Source organism: Talaromyces stipitatus, genomic scaffold, assembly GCF_000003125.1.
Source record: "Talaromyces stipitatus ATCC 10500 scf_1105507295515 genomic scaffold, whole genome shotgun sequence".
Taxonomy (NCBI): Eukaryota; Fungi; Ascomycota; class Eurotiomycetes; order Eurotiales; family Trichocomaceae; genus Talaromyces; species Talaromyces stipitatus.
Genome location: NW_002990118.1, coordinates 108,378 through 134,736, shown reverse-complemented (window position 1 = coordinate 134,736; position 26,359 = coordinate 108,378). Strand labels below are relative to the sequence as shown.

The following is a 26,359-nucleotide window of genomic DNA, read 5'->3' as shown; positions in this document are numbered from 1 at the left end:
TTGGGCTTGAGTCGACATAAAAATAATTGGCCTGCGTTGATATGCATTAGGGTGTGCAGGTTTATAGATTTTTGTGGCCGATTACCGTATATTACAACCTACTTTCTGGGCTCATTCGAGTCGGATGGCTGTAGAGATACCTTTAAATTCAAATAAGGGATGACACAACCGTCTTTTCGCCTTATCGGACCAATCCAGTGATAGACTGTGTCTCGCCTATGGTCTCTTTATTCAATATTTTTCGCATACAGGCTTGGCTGAGTCTGAACCCCCCCCCCCCACCCTTTGACCGGTTGTCTCATTTCAAGGGGGGAAGATCGGGTGTTATTTTAAGTAGCGAAATGATCAAACACCTAAACTTGCTGAGGCGACATTGCATGAAATTCGAGCCATTATCCATAACAATAGAATAGCAATCCGATTTGGTCAAGTCATGATAATACCATGCCGGAGCCCGAGGTCGCTTCATTCGAATTACTAAAATACTTCTTGTATCATGTCATCAAACCGTCTATAATTTATACATAATTGTTGATATAGTTAAATACTAACCACTAAATGCTTGATATTAAATTCTACTTTACATACTCTTTTGTGAATGAGCGAACCTCGACCGTCCGACATTTGGTCCCTATGTAAGTGGAGTCTCTTTTGCACCCAGACCGATAAAATGAACCTTGTTGAGTACAGATATAGTCACACCATTGAAATCTGCAACAACCAAGTATCATTCAAATTGAGTCTCATAACCTGGATATGGACACCCCGTGGGCAGGCGAGGATGTCACGCCTAATAACTACGCCGCGATTGTCCAGGTGATAACATGGATGCTGATGGCGATAAGCGGTCTAGCTTTGCTCATCAGACTGATGACCCGGTTCTTCCTGACGAAGCGATTCGCCTGGGATGATGTCCTCATTATCGTAGCATTTGTGGGCCAAAAGACACAAACATTGTACATGCTATAAGTCTGACAATGACAGGGCTTTTCAGTTTGCGAGGATGTCACGTATCTAGTATCTGCTGGCCAGGCATGGGGTCAAGTCTTTGCGAATGACTTTCCGGCAGAGTCTCTCATGCCGGCGTTGAAGGTATGTTGAAGACGTGTAATTGACGGATTGTTCATCATGTTGACGAGTCAGGCGCAATATGCTGGCAATATTCTATTCATACTGTCTACTGCTTGCACGAAGATATCGATTCCAGCTGGCATTTTGCTCATTTCCCCTATCAAATGGCACCGTGTCGCCTTGCAGGTCCTGGGCGGATTCATCGTCATGTGGATGGTGACCTCAGTATTTGCGCTCACCTTCCAATGCCCGCTGCCGGATCCGTGGAACTATATTACAAAGACCTGCCCTAGTCGTGTGAGTTTTATCACTAATTGGTTACTTCAAATGCTAATGCCAGACCGGATCAGCGTCCGATTTTGTTTTATGTGACCAGTTTCAGCATCCCACTAGAGGTCAGCGCCGTCGCACTGCCAGTGTGTATCCTCTTGCCATTGCAGCTGCCTGTATACAAGAAGATTACGGTGATACTGAGGTTTTCATGTCGCATTTTGTGAGCTCGTATTTTCGGGAATCGTTATTGTTATTCTTACAAATTCATCTAACACTTGTGGGTTCCAGTGTCGTCATTGCAACAATCTTCCAGCTAAGCTACATTGGTGGATTGTTCGAACCCGATTTTATGTTTGCGTCGTATAAATTCATCATTTGCACGCAGGTTGTTCAGACCACCTCGATTGTTACTGCGTGCATCCCGCACTTGCAGTTGTTCATGACGAGCTTGCAGTCCGGCCTTATCACGGCGGACGACGGCGGACGACACTGGCCGTCGAAACGCTCCACCAATCTGATGTCGTCTGATACATCGGCGAAAAAGAACGGATACAGGAATATTGACGAGCAGAGTGACATGATGCCGCTGGAGACGATGAAGAACACGAGCAAGCAGAAACTCATACCCGTGCCAGAGCCAAGGTCCTCTTACTTCATTATTGTTAAATCGAATATTTCTATTTTATCATGCCATACGATGTATTATGCTCATGTAAACCATACGTTGGTCTCGATCAAACTATGTCAGCTATCAATCGCTCAATTTCCACTTGTGAATTACATGTATTTGCAATGTTTAGTTCTGGAGCTTTTATATGAGCTTATTTATCTAAGTTCGATATACATGCGCCCAGCCAACACGTCCACCTGAGGACACGCCACAACCCGCTGTCCGTTTTTTTCGACCGTCAGCTCGTTCATGTTGAAAATATTGACGCGCGTCGCCTTGAATGGGGCTGGTGGGTTCATCCAGACATGATCGACGGCCGGATGTAGTGTTTCCATGTTGATACCGCGGAAACCCTTCGCCGCCGCGTCCTTCATCTCCCAGTGCGCCATCAGTTTCATTAATCCCATTCCTTCGTAGTCTGCCCGTGTTGATGTTCCTGTCCGCATGATGACCTGACCGGGCGCTGTTGGCTCCCAGGATTTCGGGTCACGCTTATCGATCGTGTGGAAGTGCTCATGCATGGTTGCAAATAGCGGGAGTATCTCAAAGAAGTCTTTTAAATTATCAAGATTCAGAGGGTAGAAACCGTCGTATGCAAGGCAGATCGACACCAGCGGACTGTCTATCTGTTCGAGTAGCTGTTCCGACGTGGCAGTGAGGTCGGTCTGGTCCCAGTACAGAGCGCCATCAGTGGCAACCGACTCTGGCCGTTTGAACTTCCATTCCTTGTCGAAAACTCCATAAGTCAACCCAGACTCAATTGCAGCGCGCACTAGATAGTCGACTGCGTTGAACACATCATAACATCGCTTTGTCTGGTTATCCGGGTGTGCGATTTCCCACATGGGCGAGTGGAAGATGTTGGTTTCGGACAGTATCGCTGAGGCGACGGCCAGATGCTTGGCCTCGAGCTTGCGCACTTCGAAGCGCGGAGTAAGGTCTGTTGGGATTGACATTTTACCAAATAGAAATAATTTGTGGTCTGTTTTGTAGACCAGTGATACGGTGTAAGAAAGTTTCGTTGTCTTTTTACCATGGAAATCGCTTTGAACAATAGTATCTGGTTTTGTAGACAGCAGTGTGTTGAGAGCAGAGGGTCCAGATAAGTGCGGTTCAGTTCTGTCAGGTCACAGTACTTCTCGACTAAGATGTGCAATCATTCTGGCCTAGAGAAAATATAACTAGCTTCTGCACAACAGCCAGGGTCGGTGGAAATTCCACTTGCGGCTAGTCATTCAAATGTTGCAGTGCAGCAGTGGACTAAATTTGAAAAGTGACCAAATACAGATGTATTTTTACCATTTGTTATATTAGGCCTACCTAATGCTAATTTCTTATTTTTACATCATTAAGGAAAAACAAAGTGAAATATGAAATCTACTATCTATCGATCTAATGGAAACCCGGGGCAAATGTCAAAACTACCTTACATTAAACGATGGTTATGACAACGAAGCATTACCTGAAGACCGACTTTCAAGTCCATCCCCTGAAATCTACACTTGCACAGCCAGAATACAATTCATTTCTTGGAATGCCTAATGTTGATATAAATCCTTCAGAATCTGCCTCACAGTCATTATCCTGTCTAACAACTTCAACAGCTGCAGATTCTTCGATTATTTCATATACCTCCCGAAATCTCCTACCTATAACTAAAAAGGAAGCATGGCTCTAGGCTTACTTCAGCAAGAATGAGGTTCCATGTGAGTGATATATAAAGAAGCACAAGAGACGGAAATTAATGGATATGGATATTCAGTGTGCTATTGTGGACAAAGATACTGGCAAGTGTTGTAGCTGGGTTACAACAGATTCAAAGTAGCAGAGTTCTACTAGCAATATAACACTCCATCTCTTATGAAAGCATTCTATTTATCCCCCTAGTACTTCAATCACTGAACCTATTAAAAGTCTAAAAGGAACTCTGCCTAGCTTATGGACAAAAAAAGAAGAAACCCTTACTTACCAACAACAGCTATAAAAGGACATCCTCCGCTGGATTATTATTGATAAATAACCTTTTACAACAATTGAATCTCCTGAATTTCAGCAGATCTTCTTGAATATCCCAGGTATCGCACTTCCATTCACTTCTCGGCATACCCTCCGACAACAAATTATGGATGACTTTGATATACAACATGCTCAGTTGAAGGATGAACTTAGATTATCTTGCAAGACAATTGTCTTATCTCTTGATATTTGGACAAGCAAAAACCACCTTCTAATCCTAGGGATAATTGGCCATTGGCTTACAGAGAGTTTTGACTATCAAAGAAAAAGTTCTTAAATTCAAAGAACTTTTAGGACCACATAGTGGAGAGAATCTGGCTGCGGCAGTTGAGGATATGCTTCTAGAACTTGACCTTCAATCTAAATTAACTACAATAACTGGAGACAATGCCAGTAATAATGAGAAGATAGTTTCAATTTTATCTCAAAATCTAAGGCAAAAACTTGGAGTTAATCCTTTCTTCCGCGGTTCAGAAAGTTACGTCTGTTGCTTAGCTCACATATTAAATCTCATTATCAAAGATATCTTGAGACTTTAAAATCTGGCAATATGGAGGAAGCATATATCATATGTGATTATTTTAAGGAAGGGGAACAATTATCTATTGTGTCTCAGGAATCTTTAGCAAGGATTTATATCCTAGCTCTTTGGATACACCGAAGTCCCCAACAAAGGCAGAAATGGAATGAGGTTTGCAAGATTATTAATCTCTCAAGCAAATACATCAAATATAACGTTGATACAAGATAGAATTCCACTTTCTGAATGTTAGACGACACACTGAAGGCAAGATGCCAGGTCGATAAATTTCTACAACTCCAGACAGATTTTCCTCAGTTTACTACAATGGACTGGTCTCGGCTCTCGCAGATCCACAATATCCTTTCAAAATTCAATAAGTTGACTCTGTTCGTGTCAGAGAAACCTCAAATTAGTCTTGCAGTCCTAATCTACTATGAACTTCATGATTTACTCGATGAGGCATCCGAGCGCAAGGAGAGATTCCAAGATCTTGACGAAGATATATCATTGGCTGTGAAGGAAGGTATGAAGAAGTATGAAAAGTACTATACCTTTATGGATGCTTCTGATACATACTATACTGCCCTTATCTTGGATCCTCGCGCCAAAGGTGATCTCCTTCTCGACGAACTGGAAGACAAAGCTACTGGAAGGGAGATCCTTCAAGCTCTCCGTGGTAACCTCCACTGTGATTATTCAGTTGCGACTATGGAATCAAGCTCAACTACAGGACAATCCCTATTAGAGTACAACACTGAGCATAATGATGTGGGGAACATTTTCTTTCTCAGCTCGTTGATCAGGTCGTTGGAAATATCAGTGATTCCGTCGTCCTCATCAAAGAGACAACCGATCGCCGCCTCATATTCAAAGGACAGGATACATGCGTCTGATACCTTGGCCGGGAGGAGTTTTCCAGGCCAGAAGACATCTGCCTCGGAGGTTCACGGTTCTTGATCGCCATGCAAGCCGTGGACAAACACAATACTGCCGGTGCTTATGGTTGGTGCGTAGATATTAATAGAAGAGACTGGACCGATCTTACTCGACTTTGGCGTTGGCCGGTTCCCGAATAACTCTAATAGACATCTTGAGGATGTGGATGGATGGCATCGGAACAGCCAAAGCTAGCAAGCAAGCAAGCAGTGAAATAATCCTGCGCAGCTCTTATGAAAAGCACAGTGCAAGAGGAGTGACAGGTAGAAGGGGTACGATATACGACTGAGATAGAAGAGTGAGGAAATGGCACTAGATGACAAGATACATCTCGAGATATCCTTGTCTGCTACCCAATCGTAAGTCTGTATTCCCCTCCCCCGCCAAAATTACAATGACTGGCTGAAATACCACTTATTGGAAATCCCTGCACTGAGCAATACATGACTTGTGCTGACAAACGTCAATGTCAGGTTCATGCAGGACACTCAAAAAGGCAAGAACAGCAGTCATGTTATTGGACTAGCTATGCTCGGTTCCTTTTTCCCAGTATCAGCTCTTACGAATAACCCCCACGAAGGTCATGGCTGGGGCCCTTTTGTGCTAGTAACGTGTCGTGAAACCACTAGTTTACGGTTCTGACAGCAGCATAGGACTCGCTTGCCAACTTTGAAATGAAGCTAATTCCAAGAGGGCACTAGCGTGGAAAGCTCTGGAAGGGAGAACTGGAAGCTGGAATGTCTGATTGGATATCTGGAGCATAGCCTCATGCATTTGGCTTCCTGGCTAAAAAGAGCCTCTTCATAACGGTGCACTCCCCACTTTTATTATTGGCAAGGTCGACTGAGTGACCTGCAACTCCCTGGGACAAACAAACTCCGGCATCCTGTGTACCTTAATCATGGCATCGACTACTTATACTGGCGTGAACCATGGTCTCCAGATTGGAAATAACCATGGTTCTATCACGGCTGAATTTCATCTTCCGCGGGGCAGGTTTGATCGGTATACGATAGACTGATTTGAAGTTAACGCTGTTTTTAGCGTACACCACCGAAGATATCGATCGATTTTGTCTCCGAGATCTACGCTGCCCAGACTCGCTGGTTGTAAAGAATCGGTTGAAAGAGAATAAGGACAAGTTACTCTCCCAGTCAATCGAATGGATTCTTCAAGACCCGCAGTATGAGACTTGGCGAAATGGAGACGATGTCAGCCTGCTTTGGATCAAGGGGGGTGCTGGCAAAGGGAAGACCATGATGTCGATCGGTCTTATCGAGGAGCTCACACGGGCACAGCATGAATCTACTGTGGTGACTTACTTTTTCTGCCAAAATGCTGACTATGAGCTCAATACCCTTGAAGCAATTATTAAGGGTTTAATCTTACAACTAGTGAATCAGCAAATTGTGCTTAAAGAGTCTCTACGTAGCCGCTGGGACACTGTGAACAATTGTTTCAATGAGGACGTTACCTCGTGGCGAACTCTGTGGAACATCCTTTTGGAAATGTTGGACCGGTGCAACTGCTCAAGGGTATACATGATTATTGATGCTCTTGATGAGTGTGAAGACGATGGCATGGCCGACTTCCTGAAATTAATCGTCCGAAATGGACTGGACCATCCCGCCAGAATCAAATGGATGTTGACAAGTCGACCGTTGGAGAGCGCAGAGCGGGCATTATTAGCTGGACATGACCAGGTGCAAGTCAATTTAGAGCTCAACTCGAAATGTGTTTCCGAGGCTGTGAAGACTTACATCACTTATAAAGTTGATGAGCTCAGTCATCGCCACAGATACGGAGAAACACTGAGGAGAGAGGTAGAAACTGAGCTTACTGAAAAGGCTGAGGGTACCTTTTTGTGGGTAAGCTTGGTATGCAAGAGACTCGAGAGTGTCTGCCGAGATGAGGCCTTGGCCACAATTCGAAACTTGCCACCAGGTCTGGATCGCTTTTATGAACAGATATTGAATCAGCTTAGGAAGGGTGAACACGCTGATGTACAGCGGTGTATGCGACTTCTCAAGGCGATGATGCTGGCATACCGGCCTTTAAAGGTGGAGGAAGTTCCTAGTGTGACTGGCCTAACTGATGGGGAGGACACTATTATAGGATTAGTTAATCGCTGTGCTTCATTCATCAGGATGCGGGAAAACAACATCGAGTTCGTTCATCAGTCTGCTCGGGACTACCTGGCCGGGGAGAAGGGACTGTCTATACTCGACTCACATGAATGCTTTGGACATGATGAAATTGTACTGGGTTGTCTGTCTTATTTATCCCAATGGCTCAAGGTCAATCTCATTGAATTGCCGCGACCTGACGCAACCAGAGAATGTTTGAAAACTCTGATAGATGAGAAAGGAAATGGCTTACTGTCTCGTGTGGACTATGCAGCTACATTCTGGGTGCAACATCTCCAGAACACTAACCGTACTACAAATGTCCAGAATGGGCTCACTGAGAAAGGCCAAGTTAGTATATTCCTCCACACAAAGTTGTTGGAATGGCTAGAATGCCTAAGCCTATTAGGCAGGCTACCACAGGCCGTTGACGCGTTGAAAGTGTTAGAAAATATATCAGAAGTTAGTATTTAAGACTTCTTTGACGTTTATGTTCTTTGCTAACAATCTTGTTAAAGAACCATTGTTTAGCATTATCATTTGTGCAGGATGCTACGCGTTTTTTATTGCGACACTACCACACTCTGACTCATTGGCCATTACAGGTCTACAGCTCGGCCATCGTCTTTAGTCCCGAATCAAGTGTTGTGAAGAGGGAAAATCTAGACAAAATCCCTGTATGGCTGAGAAAAGTCCCTCCTATGGAGGACAGTTGGGCGTCTCTGATACAGACGCTAGCAGGCCACTCGTGTCCCGTCCTGACTGTGGCTTTCTCACCAGATGGCAACCAGATTGCATCTGGCTCTGATGACAACACTATCAAGCTTTGGGATGCTACCACAGGTGACCTCCAGGAGACACTCACAGGCCACTTAGGCAGAGTCCTGACTGTGGATTTCTCACCAGATGGTAAGCAGATTGCATCAGGCTCTGATGACGATACCATCAAGCTTTGGGATGCTGCCACAGGTGACCTCCAAAAGACACTAGCTGGCGATTCAAGAGGAGTTGTGACTGTGGCTTTCTCACCAGATGGCAAGCAGATTGCATCAGGCTCTCATGACGACACTATTAAGCTTTGGGATGCTACCACAGGTGACCTCCAGAAGACACTCGCAGACCATTTAAGCTCAGTCTGTACTATAGCATTCTCACCAGATGGTAAGCAGATTGCATCAGGCTCTCTTGACGATACTATCAAGCTTTGGGATGCTACCACAGGTGACCTCCAGAAGACATTAGCTGGCCATTCAAGCGCAGTCATGAAAGTGGCCTTCTCACCAGATGGAAAGCAGATTGCATCAAGCTCTGACGACAAAACCATCAAGCTTTGGGATGCTGCCACAGGTGACCTCCAGAAGATATTAGCTGGCCACTCAAGCGGAGTCATAACTGTGGCTTTCTCACCAGATGGCAAGCAGATCGCATCAGGATCTAATGACAAAACCATCAAGTTTTGGGATGCTGCCACAGGTGACCTCCAGAAAACATTAGCTGGCCACTCAAGTGCAGTCGTGACTGTGGCTTTCTCATCAGATGGCAAGCAGATCGCATCAGGCTCTTATGATTGCACTATCAAGCGTTGGGATGCTACCACAGGTAACCTCCAGAAGACACTAGTAGGCCACTCAGGCCTAGTCCAGACTGTGGCTTTCTCACCAGATGGCAAGCAAATTGCATCAGGCTCTCTTGACGACACTATCAAGCTTTGGGATGCTACCACAGGTGACCTCCAGAAGACATTAGCTGGCCATTCAAGCGCAGTCATGAAAGTGGCCTTCTCACCAGATGGTAAGCAGATTGCATCAGGCTCTGAAGACGATACCATCAAGCTTTGGGATGCTGCCACAGGTGACCTCCAGAAAACACTAGCTGTCCACTCAAGTGCAGTCGTGACTGTGGCTTTCTCACCAGATGGCAAGCAGATCGCATCAGGCTCTGATGACAACACTATCAAGCTTTGGGATGCTACCACAGGTAACCTCCAGAAGACACTAGTAGGCCACTCAGGCCTAGTCCAGACTGTGGCCTTCTCACCAGATGGCAAGCAGATTGCATCAGTCTCTGATGACAAAACCATCAAGGTTTGGGATATCGCCAAATCTCTGAAAGCCTCACAATATCTTGGACACACTTTTAGTAGCCATTTCAAGTCCCGATCGTGGAAGGAAATTAAGACATCAGAGCAGGTGTATACCATAAAATTCTCAGCAGATCACCGATACCTTGAAACAGACATTGGGCCAATCATACTTGAGAGCATCCCGATAGACAGACAGGACATGAGCTTGGATTCGTTACGGCATCTCTACGTCAGAAATCAGTGGATATGTTATGGAGGGATGCCTATCATTCGGCTATTGTCAGATTCCCGGCCGATATCTTATGATGTACAAGGTGATCAAGTAGCTGTTGGATTCCTAAATGGGCAAGTTTTGAGCTTTGATATTAATCGATGTAGCTTACAGTCAATACTGGGATCACACACAATTGCATCCGGCACCCGCCAAAGAAAGACCTACCCGGGCGAGCATTTTGTGAAAGCTATCCCTTATTTGGTGACTGGTCGGTCTTGACAGAATATCTTGCAATTTTGAAATTCAAATTAGCAACCAAGCGTCTTAAAGGTCGAGCGCTAGCTAACTATATATTACCACTTACCGTATCATGACCGTTTTGTCCAATCACAGGAAGACGCTGTGACGTCTCAATAAGCCTATTCAAATGATAATCCTAAGCTTGGGAGAAGAGGAAGGGAAGGCCTAAGTTACAAACAAGTTGGTTGATATGATCTTGCAATTCTGCCATTTTAGACCGCTTTCCCCATAAGGCCTCCATCCCATGACAGAGTGTATTTGGAGAGCCTCAAGGCTCGGCGCCAGTTTTCCCCTTTCTTCTTCTTCTTCACACTTAGTTTTCTTCGTCGATACTGCTACGCTTAGAAATGAAGTTGTTTCTGGGCCTTGGGCGTCCATCACAGATGGGCTCATCTCTGACGCGTCCGCGATCAGGATGCCTCTCATCTAAATACCATATAATTGAATCACCAGACTATAAGACCTGCCCAATTGATTACACTACTAAAGTTCCTAGCGGCCATACTCGTGTTAGCGAACTCAGGACTAAGAGGAATTCGGTCTCATCATAGCCAGTAGAGTGAGTGAACAATGAAGGCAAATTTTCAATATAAGTCATTTTCCAGTCATCTGAATTGTGGATGATGGCTCAATGCTGCAGTAGAACCCAAAAATTGTAATTTCTGTCAACTACTCAAAAGTAGTGACGGTGCAGATGGGGAGGCGGTGCAGGAATAAGGTTGATCCGCGCAGGGGGGAGGAAAAGATGCTTGGATTAGCAATTCGCGTCGTTTCTTGCTAAGGCACATCGTTCAGGGACGCACTTGCGGTTTATATAGGCCTCGCGGAGTGGGGCGCTTCCAGTTAAAGCGGCGAGAGGACCGCTATACCTAATATGGTATACACTGTACTTCCACGGCGGCGCGCTAAACGGGATCGGGGAATTTCTTTTCCGTTCCGTTCTCTGGTTGGTTGGGAGCAGGCCTCCATGATTTAGCTAGTGCGTAGTTATCCTTCCCTGGCTTTTTGAGTGGTATAATCTTAGCGTTCCGCCATTGAGAAGGGATTTCGCCATCTTTAAGTGATGTTTAGAAGATAAGGAACACCCTATCTTTAACCACTAGCCAGAGCTGTTTCCACACCAGTGCTGGCAGGCCATCTTCTCCAGATGCTTTTCATAGTTTGGCTTCAAACACTTTTTGCTCAATCTCCTCCATAGTTAGATTTGGCATATGTATTGGCTCTCTTTGTTGCTAAAACCTCATCCTCAATTCTTACTGGGAGAGATGGGAAGAACGTGGCAAGCAGCTCTTTAGCCTGTTCCATTTTATCTTTAGTAGTAGACCCGTCTGACCGTATTAATAGTGGTATTTTATTGCTGAATGAGTTCCCACTGGGCTTTAGATACTTAGTTGCCTGCCATATATTAGTATTATTAGCAAGGAAGTCTTCCCAGTGTGCCTTCTTCTGTTTCCGGATTACATCATGGTATTCTTTTGCTGCATTTTTAGCCTGTCATTCAAGCTCTGGATTTGCGTTTCCTCTTCTGCGTTGAGATCTAGCCTGATTTCTCCAGTAGGTGTATATATGGCGAAGTTGTGTTAGATCTCTTATCCACTATCGCTTGGCGTATGGTGAGGGCTTTGCTTTCGGTGTTAGCTCTAGGACTGCTTTCGTGACCACTATCATGAGACGATCCGTCTGCTCTTGTACAGAGCCGCCTAGAGGAACCGCCTGTAGATTGCTGGCTACTCTAGATCTGATCTCAACCCAAGGCGCATTTTTTAAGAGTAGCCTCTCATTAACTGGTCGATCTGGAACTGATATGTCAAACTCCGTCTCAATTGCTTGATGATCTGATCCATGGTTTGTATAGTGTATGCCACACTGTACCATCTCCTCTACTAGCTCCATTGATGCTAGTACTGAGTCAATTATTGTCTCTCTATCCTCTAATTGCCATGTTTTCGTGCCCCTAGGTAGGAGGCTGTGTAGAGAGTTTTTCGCTCATATAGTAAATCAGATGGTCAGCCTCTCCCTGTCTCGCAGAAGATATCTCGTCTTTTCCCCAGAGTTAGTCATGCCTGTTGAAGTCTCCTATTATCAACACATCTGTCCGTATTCCTCTCCTGCACCGGATATCCGCTACTAGGCTGCGTAGCAATCTAATAGTGGATGTCAATGCTTCCTCACTGTTTCCCTCTACATAGACCGACACTACTAGCACTGCCCAGTCTGGGAGTTGTAGTACCGTGGCTGTTAGATCTGGAGATGCTACCGGGATCTGTTCAGCCTCGATATTACTCCGAACCCATAGCATACTCCTAATCGGCCATCTTCCACATCATGTCTCTCTGTAGGTATCATCTTTGTCTAGTAGCAGTGTCCCATCAGGCTTGTCACCACGGTACTTTCGATTACCCGTGCGTATAGTTCAGATATTGCCACCACTCCGTAGTCTCTAATTTTGTCATTATTCATTAGGCTTTATTATACTGCGTCTCGTTTGCCAACATTCAGTTGTAGGATGTGAAGTAATTTATACATCAGACTGTAAGAGGCAAACTCGACAGTTTCTACTGAATGACTCGTGAGGTCTTCCACAAGGAATGCATTTTAGGACCAGGGCCAGGCAAGTACTGTGATGGTGTCCCTCCTTTGCACATTTACCACATGTCTGAGTCTTTTTACATGAAAAAGCCTTATATCCTATCTCTTGGCAGTTATAGCATTAGAATGGTCCTATGCGTGGTTCAAAGGCTCGAGTGTATGCAGATTCTCCTGCTATATCGAAGTAGTTGCCTTCTAGTAGGCGTTTAGCGTCTGTTCCTTTGATATAAACCACCATAGATCCATACACTTTATTAGAGTCCCTCTTGCTAAGCTAGGTGATCTTGGCAATGTCGACGTTGTTCTCTTTCCCTAGGGCCTCGGCTGCTCCTGGTAGGACATTACCATCCATATCCAGGATTGCTGTCCGGTTGGCATTGTCGATTTTAACTGGGTAGAGCTGGTCTCGTAACACCCTCCATCCCGGTATATTTAACTTTTAGGCAGCCTCTTTGACACGTAGGATCTCATCCTCCTGTCTGCAAATAATTTTAACTTGGTCAGCATTCTTTGGATCCTTAATCACTGCTGCACAGCGCCAGGTCTCCATTCCTTCATTTCCCTGTATCTCCTTTTCAATCATTTATCTGACGTTAGCTATCTGCGCCTTGGCTTTGTCTTCTTCTCTGACGCGAGACGTGTCAATTGTGCAGAATAGTGTATTAGCCATTGTAGGAGGCACTGGAGGGCCGAGAGGGCCTAGGCGTATACCATGCTGGTGAACAGATTGGCTATTGATTATGTCTGCAAATGATGGCTGTGATTTGGTCTGCATGAGAGCTGCGTTAACTGACGCTTTCGCGATGGTATCCAGCTGCTCCCGGAGTTGCTTGCAGTCTTCCGCAGCTTGGCTTTGGATTACTTCTATTTGGGCCTGTAGTCCCTTGATCATGTCGTTTTATTCCTGGATGTTTTTTTCCTGTTTACTGAGCGTTTCTTTCAAACTTTTGACCTCCCGATAGGTGCCCTCCAAGTACTGACACATCTTTCTAAGCATCATTTGGTTTTCGTCCTGAGCGCACTGTCTCTCCTCAATCTGATTAGCAGCCTTCCTCACTGCAGTTGGCTTCACTTTTGACGTCGTCCTCCTAGTCGCAGTGGTGGCATCGGTGCTGTCAGCACCTTCCAGAGCTTCTCGAGCTCTCGTTGACGGCACTACGACGCGTCCTACGCGCGTCGTTACGGCCGGATCTTCCTCCATCGCGCCTCCGGCCCTCTTCGTCTTCAACCCAGCTACCCAGGGATATCTCCTTTAATCACGCAGATCGTATTTCGATAATCAGAAAGATCAGTTCTCCAATAGTGTTGGATCAGAATGTGTCGCCAATGGATTGACTAGATAGTGTTACACTACTGCACTACGGAAGCAAGGATTATCTGTCGGATTGGTGGGTTAACTCCAGTCCAATCCTGAAAAATTGTTTACAAGAATGGTAAAATAAGAAGTGACTAGCAAGATTCTGTCTGTCTCCCTTTTTTTCGTACATCAGGTTCCAAAGCCGGGTTTATATAGATATTTTACCAAGATGTGTAACAACTAACAGACTTGGGGTTCTCACTGTTCCAAGGAATACGGCCATGACGTTTCAAGTCGAGTTTCAGGTGCACCAGGTGAAGTTTTATATGTTTGAGGATGGCCTACGGATTCTATACCTTGTTGCAAATCTGGATTATCTGACATTATCCGAATAACCACTACCCGTCGCGTCGCCTCCCCCCACCTGGCGGTTGGGAGTCGGCCCGGGCTCAAGGGCCACCTGGGCTCAAGGGCCAAAATATTGACTACATTATGTTCAATGATCTCTAGTCCGCCAACGCCATAGAATTTCTATATAAAAACTAGACAATAAATAATACATATACGGCTTACCTATTTCCCTGAGTATCGATAAAAAAACCGAAATTTTGAGGCTCTGTTGGGGCCTCTGCTTCTGCCGGCTCTTCCATGCCGAGGGCATGGCTCTTATGAATCCTCAATAAATCACCATCATGACGGCGTTTTATGAGGCGATTCGCATCTCCCACATAAAGCGCACCACTCGCTTTAACCTGCCTTCTTGTAGTTTTTTTATTCTTGCGCGCTGCGGTGTCACGAACCTTGGCGAAGCTCTCACGGTGTAGATCGCCTAATTCGGCCAAGGTGAGGCTGCGTTGATTAACCACTTTTATACGGCGTGAGAGGCCCGGGCTTGCTTCGTCTAATATATCCTTTATACTGTCAATTGATTTCTCAATCTTATTGACGTAGCGACGTAGCTTTGCAACGGTTGACGGCGGAGAGATTGATTTTGTGGTTGGAGAGCTGGGAATAGCCTCATCTGCTTCACCGTAAATTTTTAGTGTATCCCCCTCAGCAACCATAGCCTCAAAAGCTTCTTCTGGTGAAGGCATTTTATCGAGTATAAGGCTAGGATTAATTGGCCAAATCCCACGTTCTCTCCAGCCATTCCGAATCGTTCGGTTAGTAAAGGTTTTGAGCCGAATATCATGCAATTCTTCAAAAAAGTCGTTTTTATCAAAATCAAAGCCTGCTAAGCGCGCAACTTTGTTGACAACCCTCCCATGAACGTGTTTATATTGCTGAAATGGCACTCCATCAAGAGGTTGTAAAAAATGCGTAGAATGCGCAGGAAATCGGAATGGCCGAATGTGAAAGATTTCACAATATTCAACAAACTGCATAGTAAGATGAGTTGTATGATTATCCATGAGAAGTAAGCGCCAATCCCCCCATTTTTCTGGCTTTGTAAAATGATGAAAATGTTGAAGCCATTCGAATGCGATCTCATCTGTTATAAAGCCATTCTCCGCAGGTGCAATAAGCCAGTCGTCATCCTTTATATGTTGATACCATTCCTCCATATGGACCTTGCCTTTTGGAATCAATAATGGTGGTATAACCAATCCTTCAGCGTTTATACACTCAACGACAGTAATAGATTCTCGCGATGACAGGCTAGAGACTCTTTTTGATGTTTTTGGGTATGCTGTAACCACTGCTTCGTCTTTTCCGCGTCCGACAATGAATCCAGTCTCGTCAAAATCCATAGATTTTGAGGGCGAACTTTATAGTGTTGTATAGCGATTTTGAGATCAATAAACCAGCGCTCAACCTCACCGTAGTGCTCCGAAGCGGTACGCTCCTTTTCTTGAGGCTTTTGTATGATTCGTACATACTTTTCTGGTAAGCGGTTTTGAAAATCGTATGTCCACATTTTCCCAACCCGGGGGGGCTCTCCGGAGCCAGTAAAATCTTTAGCAAGCAAATAATTCGCACTCGCCTCAATTTGCTCGCTTGTAGGTGACGCACCTATATTATCTAGATACTCAAGCCATAGAAAAATAGCTTTTTCTTGATCTAAGGATAATACGCGGTTGGTTGGGGGGCGTGTTGAGCGAGAGGGTAGGCCATTCCACCGACGGGAGAGCTTTTTGCGAGACACCCCATATTTACGCGATAATTCGCTAAAATTCGGTTTTTTTTCGTGTTGCCATGCGCCGAGGATCTCTGCAATCAGATCCTCCTCCGCTTTGTATAGGCTAGGGGTCATATTGGCAGTGTCTTTGACGTTTGTAAATGATGGGTTGAGATTTTGAAGATTTTGGCCCTTGAGCCCAGGTGGCCCTTGAGCCCGGGCCGACTCCCAACCGCCAGGTGGGGGGAGGCGACGCGACGGGTAGGGTTAGGGTATCATCCCCGATAGAACATCGGTATGATAGGAAGGATACCAGGGATACCTTATGGTATGATGGGAATACTACCCGATATACCTAAGGGTATGAAGGGATATGACGAAGACAAGATATATAAGGACGCTCATTTACCATGTACCTAGTTTCATTTTATCGTCTTGAATTAACCGTGTTAGGCACCCCCTAACTGTGATAACTTGAGTATACGTTCTTCTATCGAACCGGATATTCATCCTCTTGTTAAGACTTTGCTTTCAAGAAGCCTTTCGTACTTAGAAGCCTTATAACTTCAGTTCGTTATAAGCTATCCGAGATATACTCGACGGTAGTTTGACCGAAGTTTCCGATACATGGTAGCGGTGATAGAATCGGCGAATCCAGCACTCTACAACAAGATTTCGAAGTATTTGAGGCATTGGAGGTAATCTACGAGATGAGAGCCGATATATGATTAAGAAGGACTTCTTCTTGGGCATCTGTAAGGAGTTTGCGGCGAATGGAAGTTGCTTCCTGGTTTGACACGGTCTGGCCTTTATACCGGCGCCTTAAGGTCGCAGGCTCGTGATTATATCTCCTGGCAGTTCTCACATATTTAGGCTTTTTTTTGTGATTCTGGTCACTAATTGCCTTCAAAATATCTGCTTCGTTGACCATATTATCGAATTCTGAAGATTACTTGTGGGAGCGGGGTAAAACGGGCATCGAGTGAATCGGGGACGATAAAACGGAACGGGAAAGTCGAGAAGCGTCAAAGGAAGTCCGGTATGTAGGTACCTATGGCTGAAGTATGTACATGTGTTTTCTCATCTCAATAGAGTAGCAAATTTCTCGCTGGTGAGATAGTAAATGGTATAGATACATGTGTACATATATACATACATACCTCGGTCACCTTCTGGAGGCAATACAGCCTGAAGACTTCCAAGACCATAGACGATTTGCATCACAAACAACCTCAGGCTCCCTGCACATAGAATGATAGTCCTCGAAAGTAAATCAATTACAATTAGGTATGCTCCAACTCCTTAAGCTGTTCTAGGGACTTGCCGGATAAGGGCCCCGCATGATGTCACCCTTGCTGAGCTTCCTGTGTAGATAGCTTCACACAACTCCATCACTGCCACTTGCATTGGCAAAATATCAGAGTATGATTGTGCAACACAGTCCCTTACTGGTAACTCTTGCCGTCAAATACTTGGTGTCAAAGATATAAGTGAGGAGACCCCCGCCATAGGGATTCCCCATCGTGTCGGACAGTTGAGCCGATGACTCGTCTTTTCCCACGATCACCGGAAACGTGTTACAACAATCGCAAACAAAATGTCGGACTTGCAACCAGAACCGACACCGAATAACAAGGCTATGGAAAAGAGATCGGTGGTATCCAGCTTTCTATTCAAGCTCTGCGATAGTCAGGCCCATACCACCAAAGTCGCCTTGTTCCGACGGAGCAACAAGGTCCATACCTACCAGTTACGTTCTTGTCTTATCGCCCTGATGAATGCAATATTCTAATGGGATAGAATTATCTAACTGGATTGCGCGGAACAGACACCATCTCGCCCCAATATCCGGCAGTATCGATTCTCAGACTGATGCGACACCGGTAGCGGCAGCATGGAGAGAACTGAAGGAAGAGACTACTCTGACATCACCAGCGGTCAAACTATGGCGCAAGGGCAGATCGTTCTCCTTCCAAGACGAATCAGTTGGCAGAGAGTGGACTATCTACCCATTTGCGTTCCTACTCAAACCGCCGGCTGAAGGGGGGCCAGAAGCCGCAAATAAGGTGGAAGATTCTCATAGTGATGACGGCGACGGCATTACGTTCGACTGGGAACACGATTTTTACAATTGGCACGATCCGGACGAAGTACTATCACGACTGGACCAGGACGGAGCTAATGCGACGATTTGTGGCCAGAAACTCGTACCGCGCATTGCCGATTCATTGAGGAACGTTTACCCGGAATATCACCTTGGGTCTACAGCGGGGAGACGGCTAAGAGAAGGTCTGCAGCAGTTGCAGAATGATCACGAAAGCGGAGCAAGAGAGCTGGCCACCATCGCTTTGAATATACTCAAAGATATCTTGATGGAAGTGCGGCCGTCAAAGGCGAAAGAGAACGAAAACGAGGGCAAATGGGACGCCTGGTGGAGGGATGTACGGCTTATATCGTGGCATCTTTGGACGAACGGTAGGGAGTCAATGGGTGCGGCAATCGGTAGTGCTTTGCTCTCTGTGCTTGCTGATATTGAGAAACTGTATGAAGAGAGGGGCAGTGAAGACGAGATCATTCGGATCGTTGACCGCTCAATCCGGAAAAGAGAAGCAATGACGACGAGGTTCTGTGAGGCGTTAGACTCGTACCTTCGGGACGAGGTAGTCGCGAAGGGAGGTATCGAACGTGAGAAGAAGACCCTGCGGTTAATGACATTGTCAGCAAGTTCTACAATCAGGGAGTCCATCCTACACTTTCTCAGGAAAAATGCTCGGGACATCTCCTTTGAGACGCTAGATGTGCGTGTCCTAGAATCAAGGCCTCTGTACGAAGGCGTGTCTCTTGCATCGACCCTATCATCGTCATTTCAGTCGACGGATGATGACTCGACCGGGCCCAAAATCAGAGTAACCCTATTCACAGACAACTCAGCAGCCCTCGCGGCTAGAGATGTCGATGTGTTATTGATAGGCGCCGACCGTATCGCAGGGTCGAATGGGGCTGTGAGTAACAAAACAGGCAGCTTGCCTGCGATACTTGCAGCAAAACACGTCTCGCCACAGGTCAGGGTGCTTGTCGTTAGCGAATTAGACAAAGTCGCCCAAGCCGAGGCTATTGAGAGCCACCCTGAAGAAGACAATGATGCGGAGGAAGTGGTGCGTGCGTGGAGATTGGCTGGGGTAAAGGGTGCTGACGTAATTGACGGCGTGACAATCAAGAACGTCTACTTTGAATGGGTGCCAGCAGAGTTGATCGATGCTTACATCACAGACGAGGGAGTCAAGGGTGTTGCTGGTATATGTGAGCGATCCACTTGGGTCAGCCAACAAGTCCATAGGTTTTTTGATAAGCTGTGATTTCCGCGCAAGTTGCAAGTGGCCTGATATAGGGACAGCGCAGTACCTATACATTGCGTGAGGTCAACATAGTCGTTGTAACACTGTTTGTTTAGCTATGTTTACCTAATATGCCCTAGAGGAAAGATGGCCATATTAAGCGAGATTATCAAGTGGCGAATTGCAAGAGCGTGACAGACAGCTCGTTACCCTAATATTATTCGATATACAAGCCAGGGGGTTGGCGCACCAGTGCCAATCAGGGATCCAAGAGAGGTCATGAGACTTACTTCACAACGCAGATTGTTTCGAAATTAGGCAGACTGTCTGGGCCGGTCACTGTATAGTTATCTATCGATCGGAAAATAATTAGTAAATGACAGAGTGAGAGCCATGGCGGCGTGACTTTATTATAAGTATATACAGTGACAGTGGGTCGAACGGAATCCGGGGGAATCCGCCACCCCCGGATTTCTTATGGAGTAGAGTTTGGACGACTCCACTAACCCCCCACACTCTTATCGTCCTGCGTGTACTTTACCTGTACCTGGTACTTGTGAGATACATGTCTCGGCCCCCAATAGCCTCCGCCAGACGACTCTGCTAGCCAACCTACTTCCCCTCCTTTCGCTACCTTTGATAGCCTATGATTCGTGGTCTCTCACGCTGGTGGCGTTCAGACTGGTTTCTAGCCCTAACTGGCACCCTCATTCCAGGCATCTTGTCAGGCAACAATGGGGTCATCCAGGTCCCTGTGGGTGGTGTGACCTGATGACTTATACTCTACGCGCCCGCCCCCTCCTCTCACCTTCCTCCATCTCTCTCACTTCTGTCCCTAAGTATCTGGCCCATCCCCTACCAGCCCTGGACTCTTTCATTCCATCAAGACGGACGTCACTAGTTAAAGGAGTACGCATTAGACGAAATCTCGACTCCCTTCTACTTATTCTGGCCTCCTAAATCGCTTCTTAGTACCAAGCAGCGTTCGCTCAACAACCTCGTTACCGGGTCATCTCGTCTATACTCATCATACGTCTGAAATCTCCACTCAAATCAGAACCAAGTCATCATGTCTTCCGCCATTGCCTCCCAAGCAGGCCAAATCCTGCGTGAAATGTTCAAGATCCCCAGTCGTGCCCGGGAGCAAGCAGGCACTACCTGGAGGAGTCTCAGACAAACCGGTTTGTGTCCTCCATCCTCTGGCTTATGTTACGCAAAAGGAAGGAAAAGGTTATTCTGACTCAATCGTTCGGACCTGAAATAGAGAAACCAAAGAAAGAACTCCTTCAAACCTCGCTTATGATCCATCGGCCCATCTGGATTACTGGAGTGGCGGGCACTTATACAACGGCTTATGCCTGTTACCTGACTATGAAGTACCTGCGAAAGCTGAAGCGTTAAGAATATGCCGCTCTGCCAATACTTCTGCTCAATCTCCTTACTGTTTGTCTTTTCCAGTTTACAACTTCCCGTCTCTTCACTACCGTTTATGGAGAGGACAATCTGTTTTTTTGTGGTTGACAATTCGTTATTCTTCAATGCCTGTCGTTTAGGTTTCTGTCCAGGTATCCAACACGAAATATTATACGCATTCAAATCATTCTTCCGGTAGTGTTCTGCTGATGTGGGGAGTTTGTCCAAGGTGTAGGTAGATTGTGATGGACTGTGTTCCCACATCCAGCTACAGCCTTTTCATTCTCGTTCTGTGCCCAAGACTCCAGGTAGCTTCTGTTTTACCCATTCCAGCCATAGGCAAGAAGCTACAAACGTCATGGTAGCTTAGTTGTGGGTGGTTACTCACTGTGTTCTTCTAGTTACGTTATATGTCGTTTCTAGTAAGACGCCTCGGTAGAATAGGACCTAAAGAAACGTACAATTAGCGGACGATTTATAGTCTAGATCTGCTCCTGCTACCTAGGTATAACGTACATCAGTAGAAATCCCGTAACGATTGCCAATGAACATGCTGGCATATGAATCTCTTGAGTTTACCTAAGTAATTGATTGTGTGTCCAGCCTTGTAAGCTTTCGAGGTCCCCCAGGGCTAATCAGTACGTGTATCCAACGTGACTAGTTTTCAGCGTTAGTTCAATGAACGTGTTATCAATAACCTTGGAAGCAAACAATTTAAGTATGTGATACTATGATACTGCTCATATTATACCTAATCCAGACAGTGGAGACTTATATAGCTTAGAGATTGTGAAGCGTACCTACTACGTACGCTAGATAACTAAGTGTTATTAAGTCTCTAATTTAGGTAAGAAGCCAACTGATTCTAAAAGATTTCCTGGGCAGGTGGCTATAGAGAAACAACACGTACATTTTGCCATTTATGCTTATAGATGCTTTTAACCCTCGCTGTATTTATACATATTTAAGTGCAAAATCGGTATTACCGGTGATGGAATCACAAAAGTGCGGCACAGTTATGTTAACTATCCAGAGTACTCCGTATTGCCATATAGTTTCAGATCCGCATCAATCGTTATAATATTTAATCATTAATATCATGTAGCGGCAGGTAATCACTCCGGCGGTGTGAAATATCGCTTGAACCTCTCCAACCGACACAAATCCAGCTTTACCACAACATTATGGCAATTCATCAATAATGAGGGAAATCTCACGGCCCAGAATCGCAAATAGCCTTCTGGTAGACCGCCAATGTGCGCTTTCAGATGCTCCGACATATCATTGTAATGGTTCCGTTTGTTGCGTAGAGCGCGGAGTAAGTCGAGCATGCGTGACCCTGTGTATTTACGTTGTTTGCCAAGACTATCTTTGAACTCCTTTGGTAAGAGTTTGAGGAAATCCATTTCCGGGCCCATGACATTGCGGGCCACAGATTCAAGATACTGGAGCGCAGGAGATGGAGGATCACGAGGTTCAAATTCGAAATGGTCAGACACGTCGCATAGGAAACTCAGCCGATCGGCAGCGTTCCAGAAAAAGGGATGCATGAGGACGGCAGTTGCGTCGGGACTAGAGCAATGTATTAGTGGAATGTTTGAAATTGATCATAACTTAAGTAGGATAAGGGTGTGCTGCATACCGACTACGAGGATTCAGTGAAAGCATGCTGCGGATAAGATCATCAGCCTCAAACGCATAGTCACCCAACCGTTCCAAGTCCTCAAGGTTATAATTGCCCTTGACAATATTGGCCTCGCGCATAAACTTGCCGTCCTTATCGTAGGGATGTCCTCCTCGTGTGAGAACGTAGTAAAACACGCACCCCAAAGAGAAAATATCGATGGCACGAGTCGCTCGTCGGTTTGTCTGTGGATCTACCACTGCCGGTTCTGATGACTCGGTATGGTTAGAATGCCCTCCACCATTGATGGCTATAGCCGACTGTTGATCTTCATCCACCAGCAGCTCTGGTGCACGCCATCCAGATGTGCCTGCTGCATGCGCTGTAGTTGCCCGGAAAGAGCTTTGATTATCTTCGAGTTTCTTACACAACCCAAAATCTGAAATCAAAAGACGGAGTGCCGGAAACTGGCTACTCATGCTGCGGCCTCGTGGCGCAGCAACCAGGATATTTTGTGGCTTGAGATCTCGATGCACGATCTTCAGCGAGTGTAAATACCGTACACCGAGGGTAATTTGTCGTAAGACATCTGGGACGTCTAACCCGCCTTTCACTAATTGAGGATACTCGTGCGGTTTCTCAACTACTTCTTGTAACGAGGCTGGGCAAAGTTCCAAAGCGATATACAAGAATCCGGCCGCCTGTTCACGGCAATAATATCGAATGACATTGCTGTGGTCGTCGCTCTCTTGCAACAAACCAACCTCGTGTGACGCGATGTCAAAGAATTCGACCAGCATTCGCTTAACAGCCACATCTCGTCCATCGAAAGATCCCTTGTAGACAATGGTTCCATGACTGCCATGGCCCAGCACTGTATCTGTATACACCTTGAGTTGACCAATACGAATGGAGCAGTCGATCTCGTAAATTTCATTCGAAACTTGGCGAGACAATTGTACGTCCGGTTCCAGTCCCGACGGTGGAGCCAGTGATTTGACCTGTTCTACAGCCTGGGACAGAGCTTTTTCCTCGTCCGAGCCAGGCTTTGGCTTCCTTTTATGCGATTTGCCACCTCTCTGACCCCTCTGGCGTTTCTTCTTCTTCGTGGGCTCCTGGAGGTTCAACTCGTCTTTCTCATCATCAGGTCCTCGGGAAGGCTCGCGGATCCGGACTCGAGGCGTCGTTTCTGGATCGTCAGATCGAGACGAAGTCCGCTCATTTCGTGGAGTCGATTCATTGTCAACATCTTGCAAGTCCTCTAAATGGACGGACGCCTTTCTAGGTGTTGCAAAATCGGAACGGATACCGACTGGGCTCGAATCTCGTTGAAAGGAGTTAACCGTTGGAGATGTCGGTGAGTCAGATATGTGCTGATCATAAGCGGCCATGATATTCTTTAGGTCCAGCTTTTGTTTCAATTGTTCTTGAAACAATGCCGAATTCACCCAGAGAAAGTAGCCGAACAGGGCAAGAATGACCAAGACGAATATATCCGTCCGATTTTCCCAGCCAGTTCGAATGATAACACTTTGTCTCAGAGCAGGGGGTGAAGCTAGGTATGATGGAGAGCTGATTACATCACGAGGTGTGCCGTTTTGACCACCTCCTATAGCCGAAGGGCCGGAGATGCTATGCATCTGACTGCGGCGCCCAGAATGGCCAGCGGGCATATTCACCAAATGTACACCAGCAAGGGCTTTGCGCTGGCGCTCACGATCGAGCGTAAGTAGTGAATGGCCATCGCGGAAGAAGTCCTTATCGTAACACTGGGCCATGCCTGCACGGCCTGTCACTAGGGGATATGTCGTTTCAGACATGGCGTACCAGCCGCCAGCCTCCGTACAATCAATAAAAACTCGGTGGTCAGTGTCCGGGGAGGCGGCATAGTCAGGGTCAGGGGGTTCAAGCGGTTGAGACAGTAAGACCAGTGGCAGAGGAGAATCTGGAGACTGGACGTTGACCGGTCGCGCAACATCAAATACTCGTACGACAGGAGACGAGAAGCGTTGCGTATAACGAGGGCGTTCCATGCGCGAATGATCAAAGCCGAGAACGACACCGTCGTGCATACTATAAATATGACTTTGATCCATAGTCTTAGAGTACTGGCTTTGCAGATCAATGTCGCGATTGTTAGGCGTCCACTCGGAATACTTCAAAGTGCATATAAGCTCGCCAGTCTCCGTGTTCTGAATAGCAATGGCATACTCAACACGGCCAATTGTCAACGTCCCAGTGGTGCCCCCACAGTTCGCAGCATCCGTACCATCGACGTTATCATCAAGAACGTCGTCGGTAGCGAATCGATCAACCTTACAATTGTGATCTGTGGACATAGGGCCGCGAGAGCTAAAAACGCGGAGGATACTGCCCGTACGAGCATCAACGGTATAAAGAGTTGTCTCCTTACGGGCAGTATAAGTCACTGCTGGGTCTGTCCCAGAATAAGGCGTTTCGTTGACAAGATCTTTCACGGTAAGTCCCAGTTTGTGAAGGCCCCCTCGCTTTCCGGGACTGAAAATATAGAGACTGCCATCCATGCTAGGTTCCACGATCCATAGGAAGTCGTCATCTCGAACTGAGGCTTCTGTGTCGAGACCGGTGATTGAGCGATTATGATAGATACTCTCGACCATGGGGCTACTGGGCACTTCTAGGGCCCATCGTGGAGAACCTGTTTTGCGATCTCGAGCATGAATGGTACCATCGACGGTCGCCAACAAGACAAAATCCTCAACCTCCCAGTCCTGTAAGGACCGCGCTTGAAGCTGCGACACCAAGCCGGCAGTCGGACTGCTCAGCTGGGCAGGAGGGGCTCGAACGGCATGACTATTGGAGCCTGCCAGAGCCAGAGTTGCTAGGGCGCTCACATCGTCCGGATCGATTTTCTTCACGTCCGGCGGCATGTGTGTATGAGTGTCTCGAAAATATGTATGAGGGCTTTCGTCAATGATCGACCGGCCCGTTGGGCGCGAGGCCACGTAAATGGAAGACGATACGGCGGCATCGTGCTGTTGAGCGTAAGACAGCTGCTGCGGAGCTGTGAGAAGAAGCGAAGGGAGGAGGAGAATAGCGGCACCGGCCGGAAGTGTCGTCGGTAGCTTCCACCGCATGATTAGAGAATCAAGCAAAGAGATGTATCTCGTTGCGATTCAGCGAGGAACACATTTCATAAATGAATGAAAATGATAAAAGGGAAGGGAATGAGGACGTAACCCCGGGGCGTAGTTAATAATGGCCTGGAAAGGGAGGTGGTTGTCCCGGCCAGGGTCGACCACGGCGGCCGCAGGGACGTATGGCGACAAGCCACCACAACGAATATCAAATGTACTTCAAATACAGGTTGAACGAAATTGTGAGCCGTGATCTGGCCAGTCCGAAGTATGAAGGGAGGGTAGTTGGCGATGTGACGGTGTACAAAGAAGAGAAGGGAAGTCGAAGGTGTCAGACTGGGGGAAGGGCCAAACTGTGGATGAAAGACGGGCACTAGTCCAGAAGCGGATTAGTGTATACAACAATAGAATATTCTGTGGAAGTGTGTGGAACAACTTCTGTTACACTCTTTCTACATGAGGCTACAACGGTGTCTGGAATGGATTCATTCTCATGGCATCTGAGTCATGTATTTTGGCATGCAATCTGTTCTGCATATATTTCTGCCCATGTTTGGCCTCGGTAACGAGATCCGCTGTCAAAGGAGTTCGGATGGATTGCCCATACCCACAAGTTAGTATGTGCATATTCACATGGATGCGTGGAATGACTAG

The 26,359-nt window shown here is 46.4% G+C and overlaps 10 protein-coding genes across 11 annotated transcripts, besides 9 other annotated features; 5 read left to right on the top strand and 5 right to left on the bottom strand.

Annotated features, from left to right (window-relative positions):
- Nucleotides 1–756: 756 nt before the first annotated feature.
- Nucleotides 757–1,443, top strand: TSTA_040830 (uncharacterized protein; the record flags this gene model as incomplete). Its single annotated transcript, XM_002484512.1, has 3 exons — nucleotides 757–933; nucleotides 985–1,092; nucleotides 1,195–1,443. The coding sequence occupies 3 exons, from the start codon at nucleotides 757–759 to the stop codon at nucleotides 1,441–1,443; spliced, it is 534 nt and encodes a 177-aa protein (XP_002484557.1).
- A 214-nt stretch (nucleotides 1,444–1,657) lies between these two features.
- TSTA_040820 (uncharacterized protein) lies at nucleotides 1,658–3,062 on the bottom strand (the record flags this gene model as incomplete). The annotated part of the gene is made up of 2 exons (XM_002484511.1): nucleotides 2,189–3,062; nucleotides 1,658–1,991 (listed from the first exon to the last, which is right to left on the bottom strand). The coding sequence occupies exons 1-2, from the start codon at nucleotides 2,968–2,970 to the stop codon at nucleotides 1,658–1,660; spliced, it is 1,116 nt and encodes a 371-aa protein (XP_002484556.1). The 5' UTR covers nucleotides 2,971–3,062.
- A 780-nt stretch (nucleotides 3,063–3,842) lies between these two features.
- Nucleotides 3,843–4,298: a mobile genetic element.
- Nucleotides 4,282–4,605: a mobile genetic element.
- Nucleotides 4,590–5,189: a mobile genetic element.
- On the top strand, nucleotides 4,878–5,629 carry TSTA_040810 (uncharacterized protein; the record flags this gene model as incomplete). The annotated part of the gene is made up of 3 exons (XM_002484510.1): nucleotides 4,878–5,321; nucleotides 5,345–5,440; nucleotides 5,462–5,629. 3 exons carry the CDS (start codon nucleotides 4,878–4,880, stop codon nucleotides 5,627–5,629), a joined length of 708 nt encoding a protein of 235 aa, XP_002484555.1.
- A 792-nt stretch (nucleotides 5,630–6,421) lies between these two features.
- TSTA_040800 (G-protein beta WD- 40 repeats containing protein, putative) lies at nucleotides 6,422–10,191 on the top strand (the record flags this gene model as incomplete). The annotated part of the gene is made up of 3 exons (XM_002484509.1): nucleotides 6,422–6,485; nucleotides 6,534–8,077; nucleotides 8,164–10,191. The coding sequence occupies 3 exons, from the start codon at nucleotides 6,422–6,424 to the stop codon at nucleotides 10,189–10,191; spliced, it is 3,636 nt and encodes a 1,211-aa protein (XP_002484554.1).
- Nucleotides 10,192–11,171: 980 nt separating this feature from the next.
- Nucleotides 11,172–11,414: a mobile genetic element.
- Nucleotides 11,415–11,472: 58 nt separating this feature from the next.
- Nucleotides 11,473–12,180: a mobile genetic element.
- A 1,060-nt stretch (nucleotides 12,181–13,240) lies between these two features.
- On the bottom strand, nucleotides 13,241–13,693 carry TSTA_040790 (uncharacterized protein; the record flags this gene model as incomplete). The annotated part of the gene is made up of 2 exons (XM_002484508.1): nucleotides 13,241–13,372; nucleotides 13,394–13,693. The coding sequence occupies 2 exons, from the start codon at nucleotides 13,691–13,693 to the stop codon at nucleotides 13,241–13,243; spliced, it is 432 nt and encodes a 143-aa protein (XP_002484553.1).
- Nucleotides 13,694–13,699: 6 nt separating this feature from the next.
- On the bottom strand, nucleotides 13,700–16,352 carry TSTA_040780 (uncharacterized protein; the record flags this gene model as incomplete). Its single annotated transcript, XM_002484507.1, has 4 exons — nucleotides 13,700–14,051; nucleotides 14,361–14,583; nucleotides 14,700–15,865; nucleotides 15,904–16,352. 4 exons carry the CDS (start codon nucleotides 16,350–16,352, stop codon nucleotides 13,700–13,702), a joined length of 2,190 nt encoding a protein of 729 aa, XP_002484552.1.
- Nucleotides 14,782–15,861: a mobile genetic element.
- Nucleotides 15,846–16,271: a mobile genetic element.
- A 568-nt stretch (nucleotides 16,353–16,920) lies between the features above and the next one.
- On the bottom strand, nucleotides 16,921–17,559 carry TSTA_040770 (uncharacterized protein; the record flags this gene model as incomplete). Its single annotated transcript, XM_002484506.1, has 3 exons — nucleotides 16,921–17,159; nucleotides 17,378–17,458; nucleotides 17,538–17,559. The coding sequence occupies 3 exons, from the start codon at nucleotides 17,557–17,559 to the stop codon at nucleotides 16,921–16,923; spliced, it is 342 nt and encodes a 113-aa protein (XP_002484551.1).
- Nucleotides 16,939–17,139: a mobile genetic element.
- Nucleotides 17,346–17,377: a microsatellite.
- A 255-nt stretch (nucleotides 17,560–17,814) lies between the features above and the next one.
- On the top strand, nucleotides 17,815–19,872 carry TSTA_040760 (translation initiation factor eIF-2B subunit family protein; the record flags this gene model as incomplete). Its single annotated transcript, XM_002484505.1, has 2 exons — nucleotides 17,815–17,966; nucleotides 18,046–19,872. 2 exons carry the CDS (start codon nucleotides 17,815–17,817, stop codon nucleotides 19,571–19,573), a joined length of 1,680 nt encoding a protein of 559 aa, XP_002484550.1. The 3' UTR covers nucleotides 19,574–19,872.
- A 496-nt stretch (nucleotides 19,873–20,368) lies between these two features.
- On the top strand, nucleotides 20,369–21,151 carry TSTA_040750 (uncharacterized protein). Of its 2 annotated transcripts, XM_002484503.1 has the most exons (3): nucleotides 20,384–20,461; nucleotides 20,525–20,733; nucleotides 20,817–21,151. In XM_002484503.1, exons 2-3 carry the CDS (start codon nucleotides 20,622–20,624, stop codon nucleotides 20,951–20,953), a joined length of 249 nt encoding a protein of 82 aa, XP_002484548.1. In that variant the 5' UTR covers nucleotides 20,384–20,461; nucleotides 20,525–20,621; the 3' UTR covers nucleotides 20,954–21,151. The 2 variants fall into 2 exon arrangements, with proteins under 2 accessions (XP_002484549.1, XP_002484548.1); XM_002484504.1 differs by having other exon boundaries at nucleotides 20,369–20,733.
- Nucleotides 21,152–21,860: 709 nt separating this feature from the next.
- TSTA_040740 (protein kinase and ribonuclease Ire1, putative) lies at nucleotides 21,861–25,705 on the bottom strand (the record flags this gene model as incomplete). The annotated part of the gene is made up of 2 exons (XM_002484502.1): nucleotides 21,861–22,537; nucleotides 22,608–25,705. 2 exons carry the CDS (start codon nucleotides 25,703–25,705, stop codon nucleotides 22,081–22,083), a joined length of 3,555 nt encoding a protein of 1,184 aa, XP_002484547.1. The 3' UTR covers nucleotides 21,861–22,080.
- Between the last annotated feature and the right edge of the window lie 654 nt (nucleotides 25,706–26,359).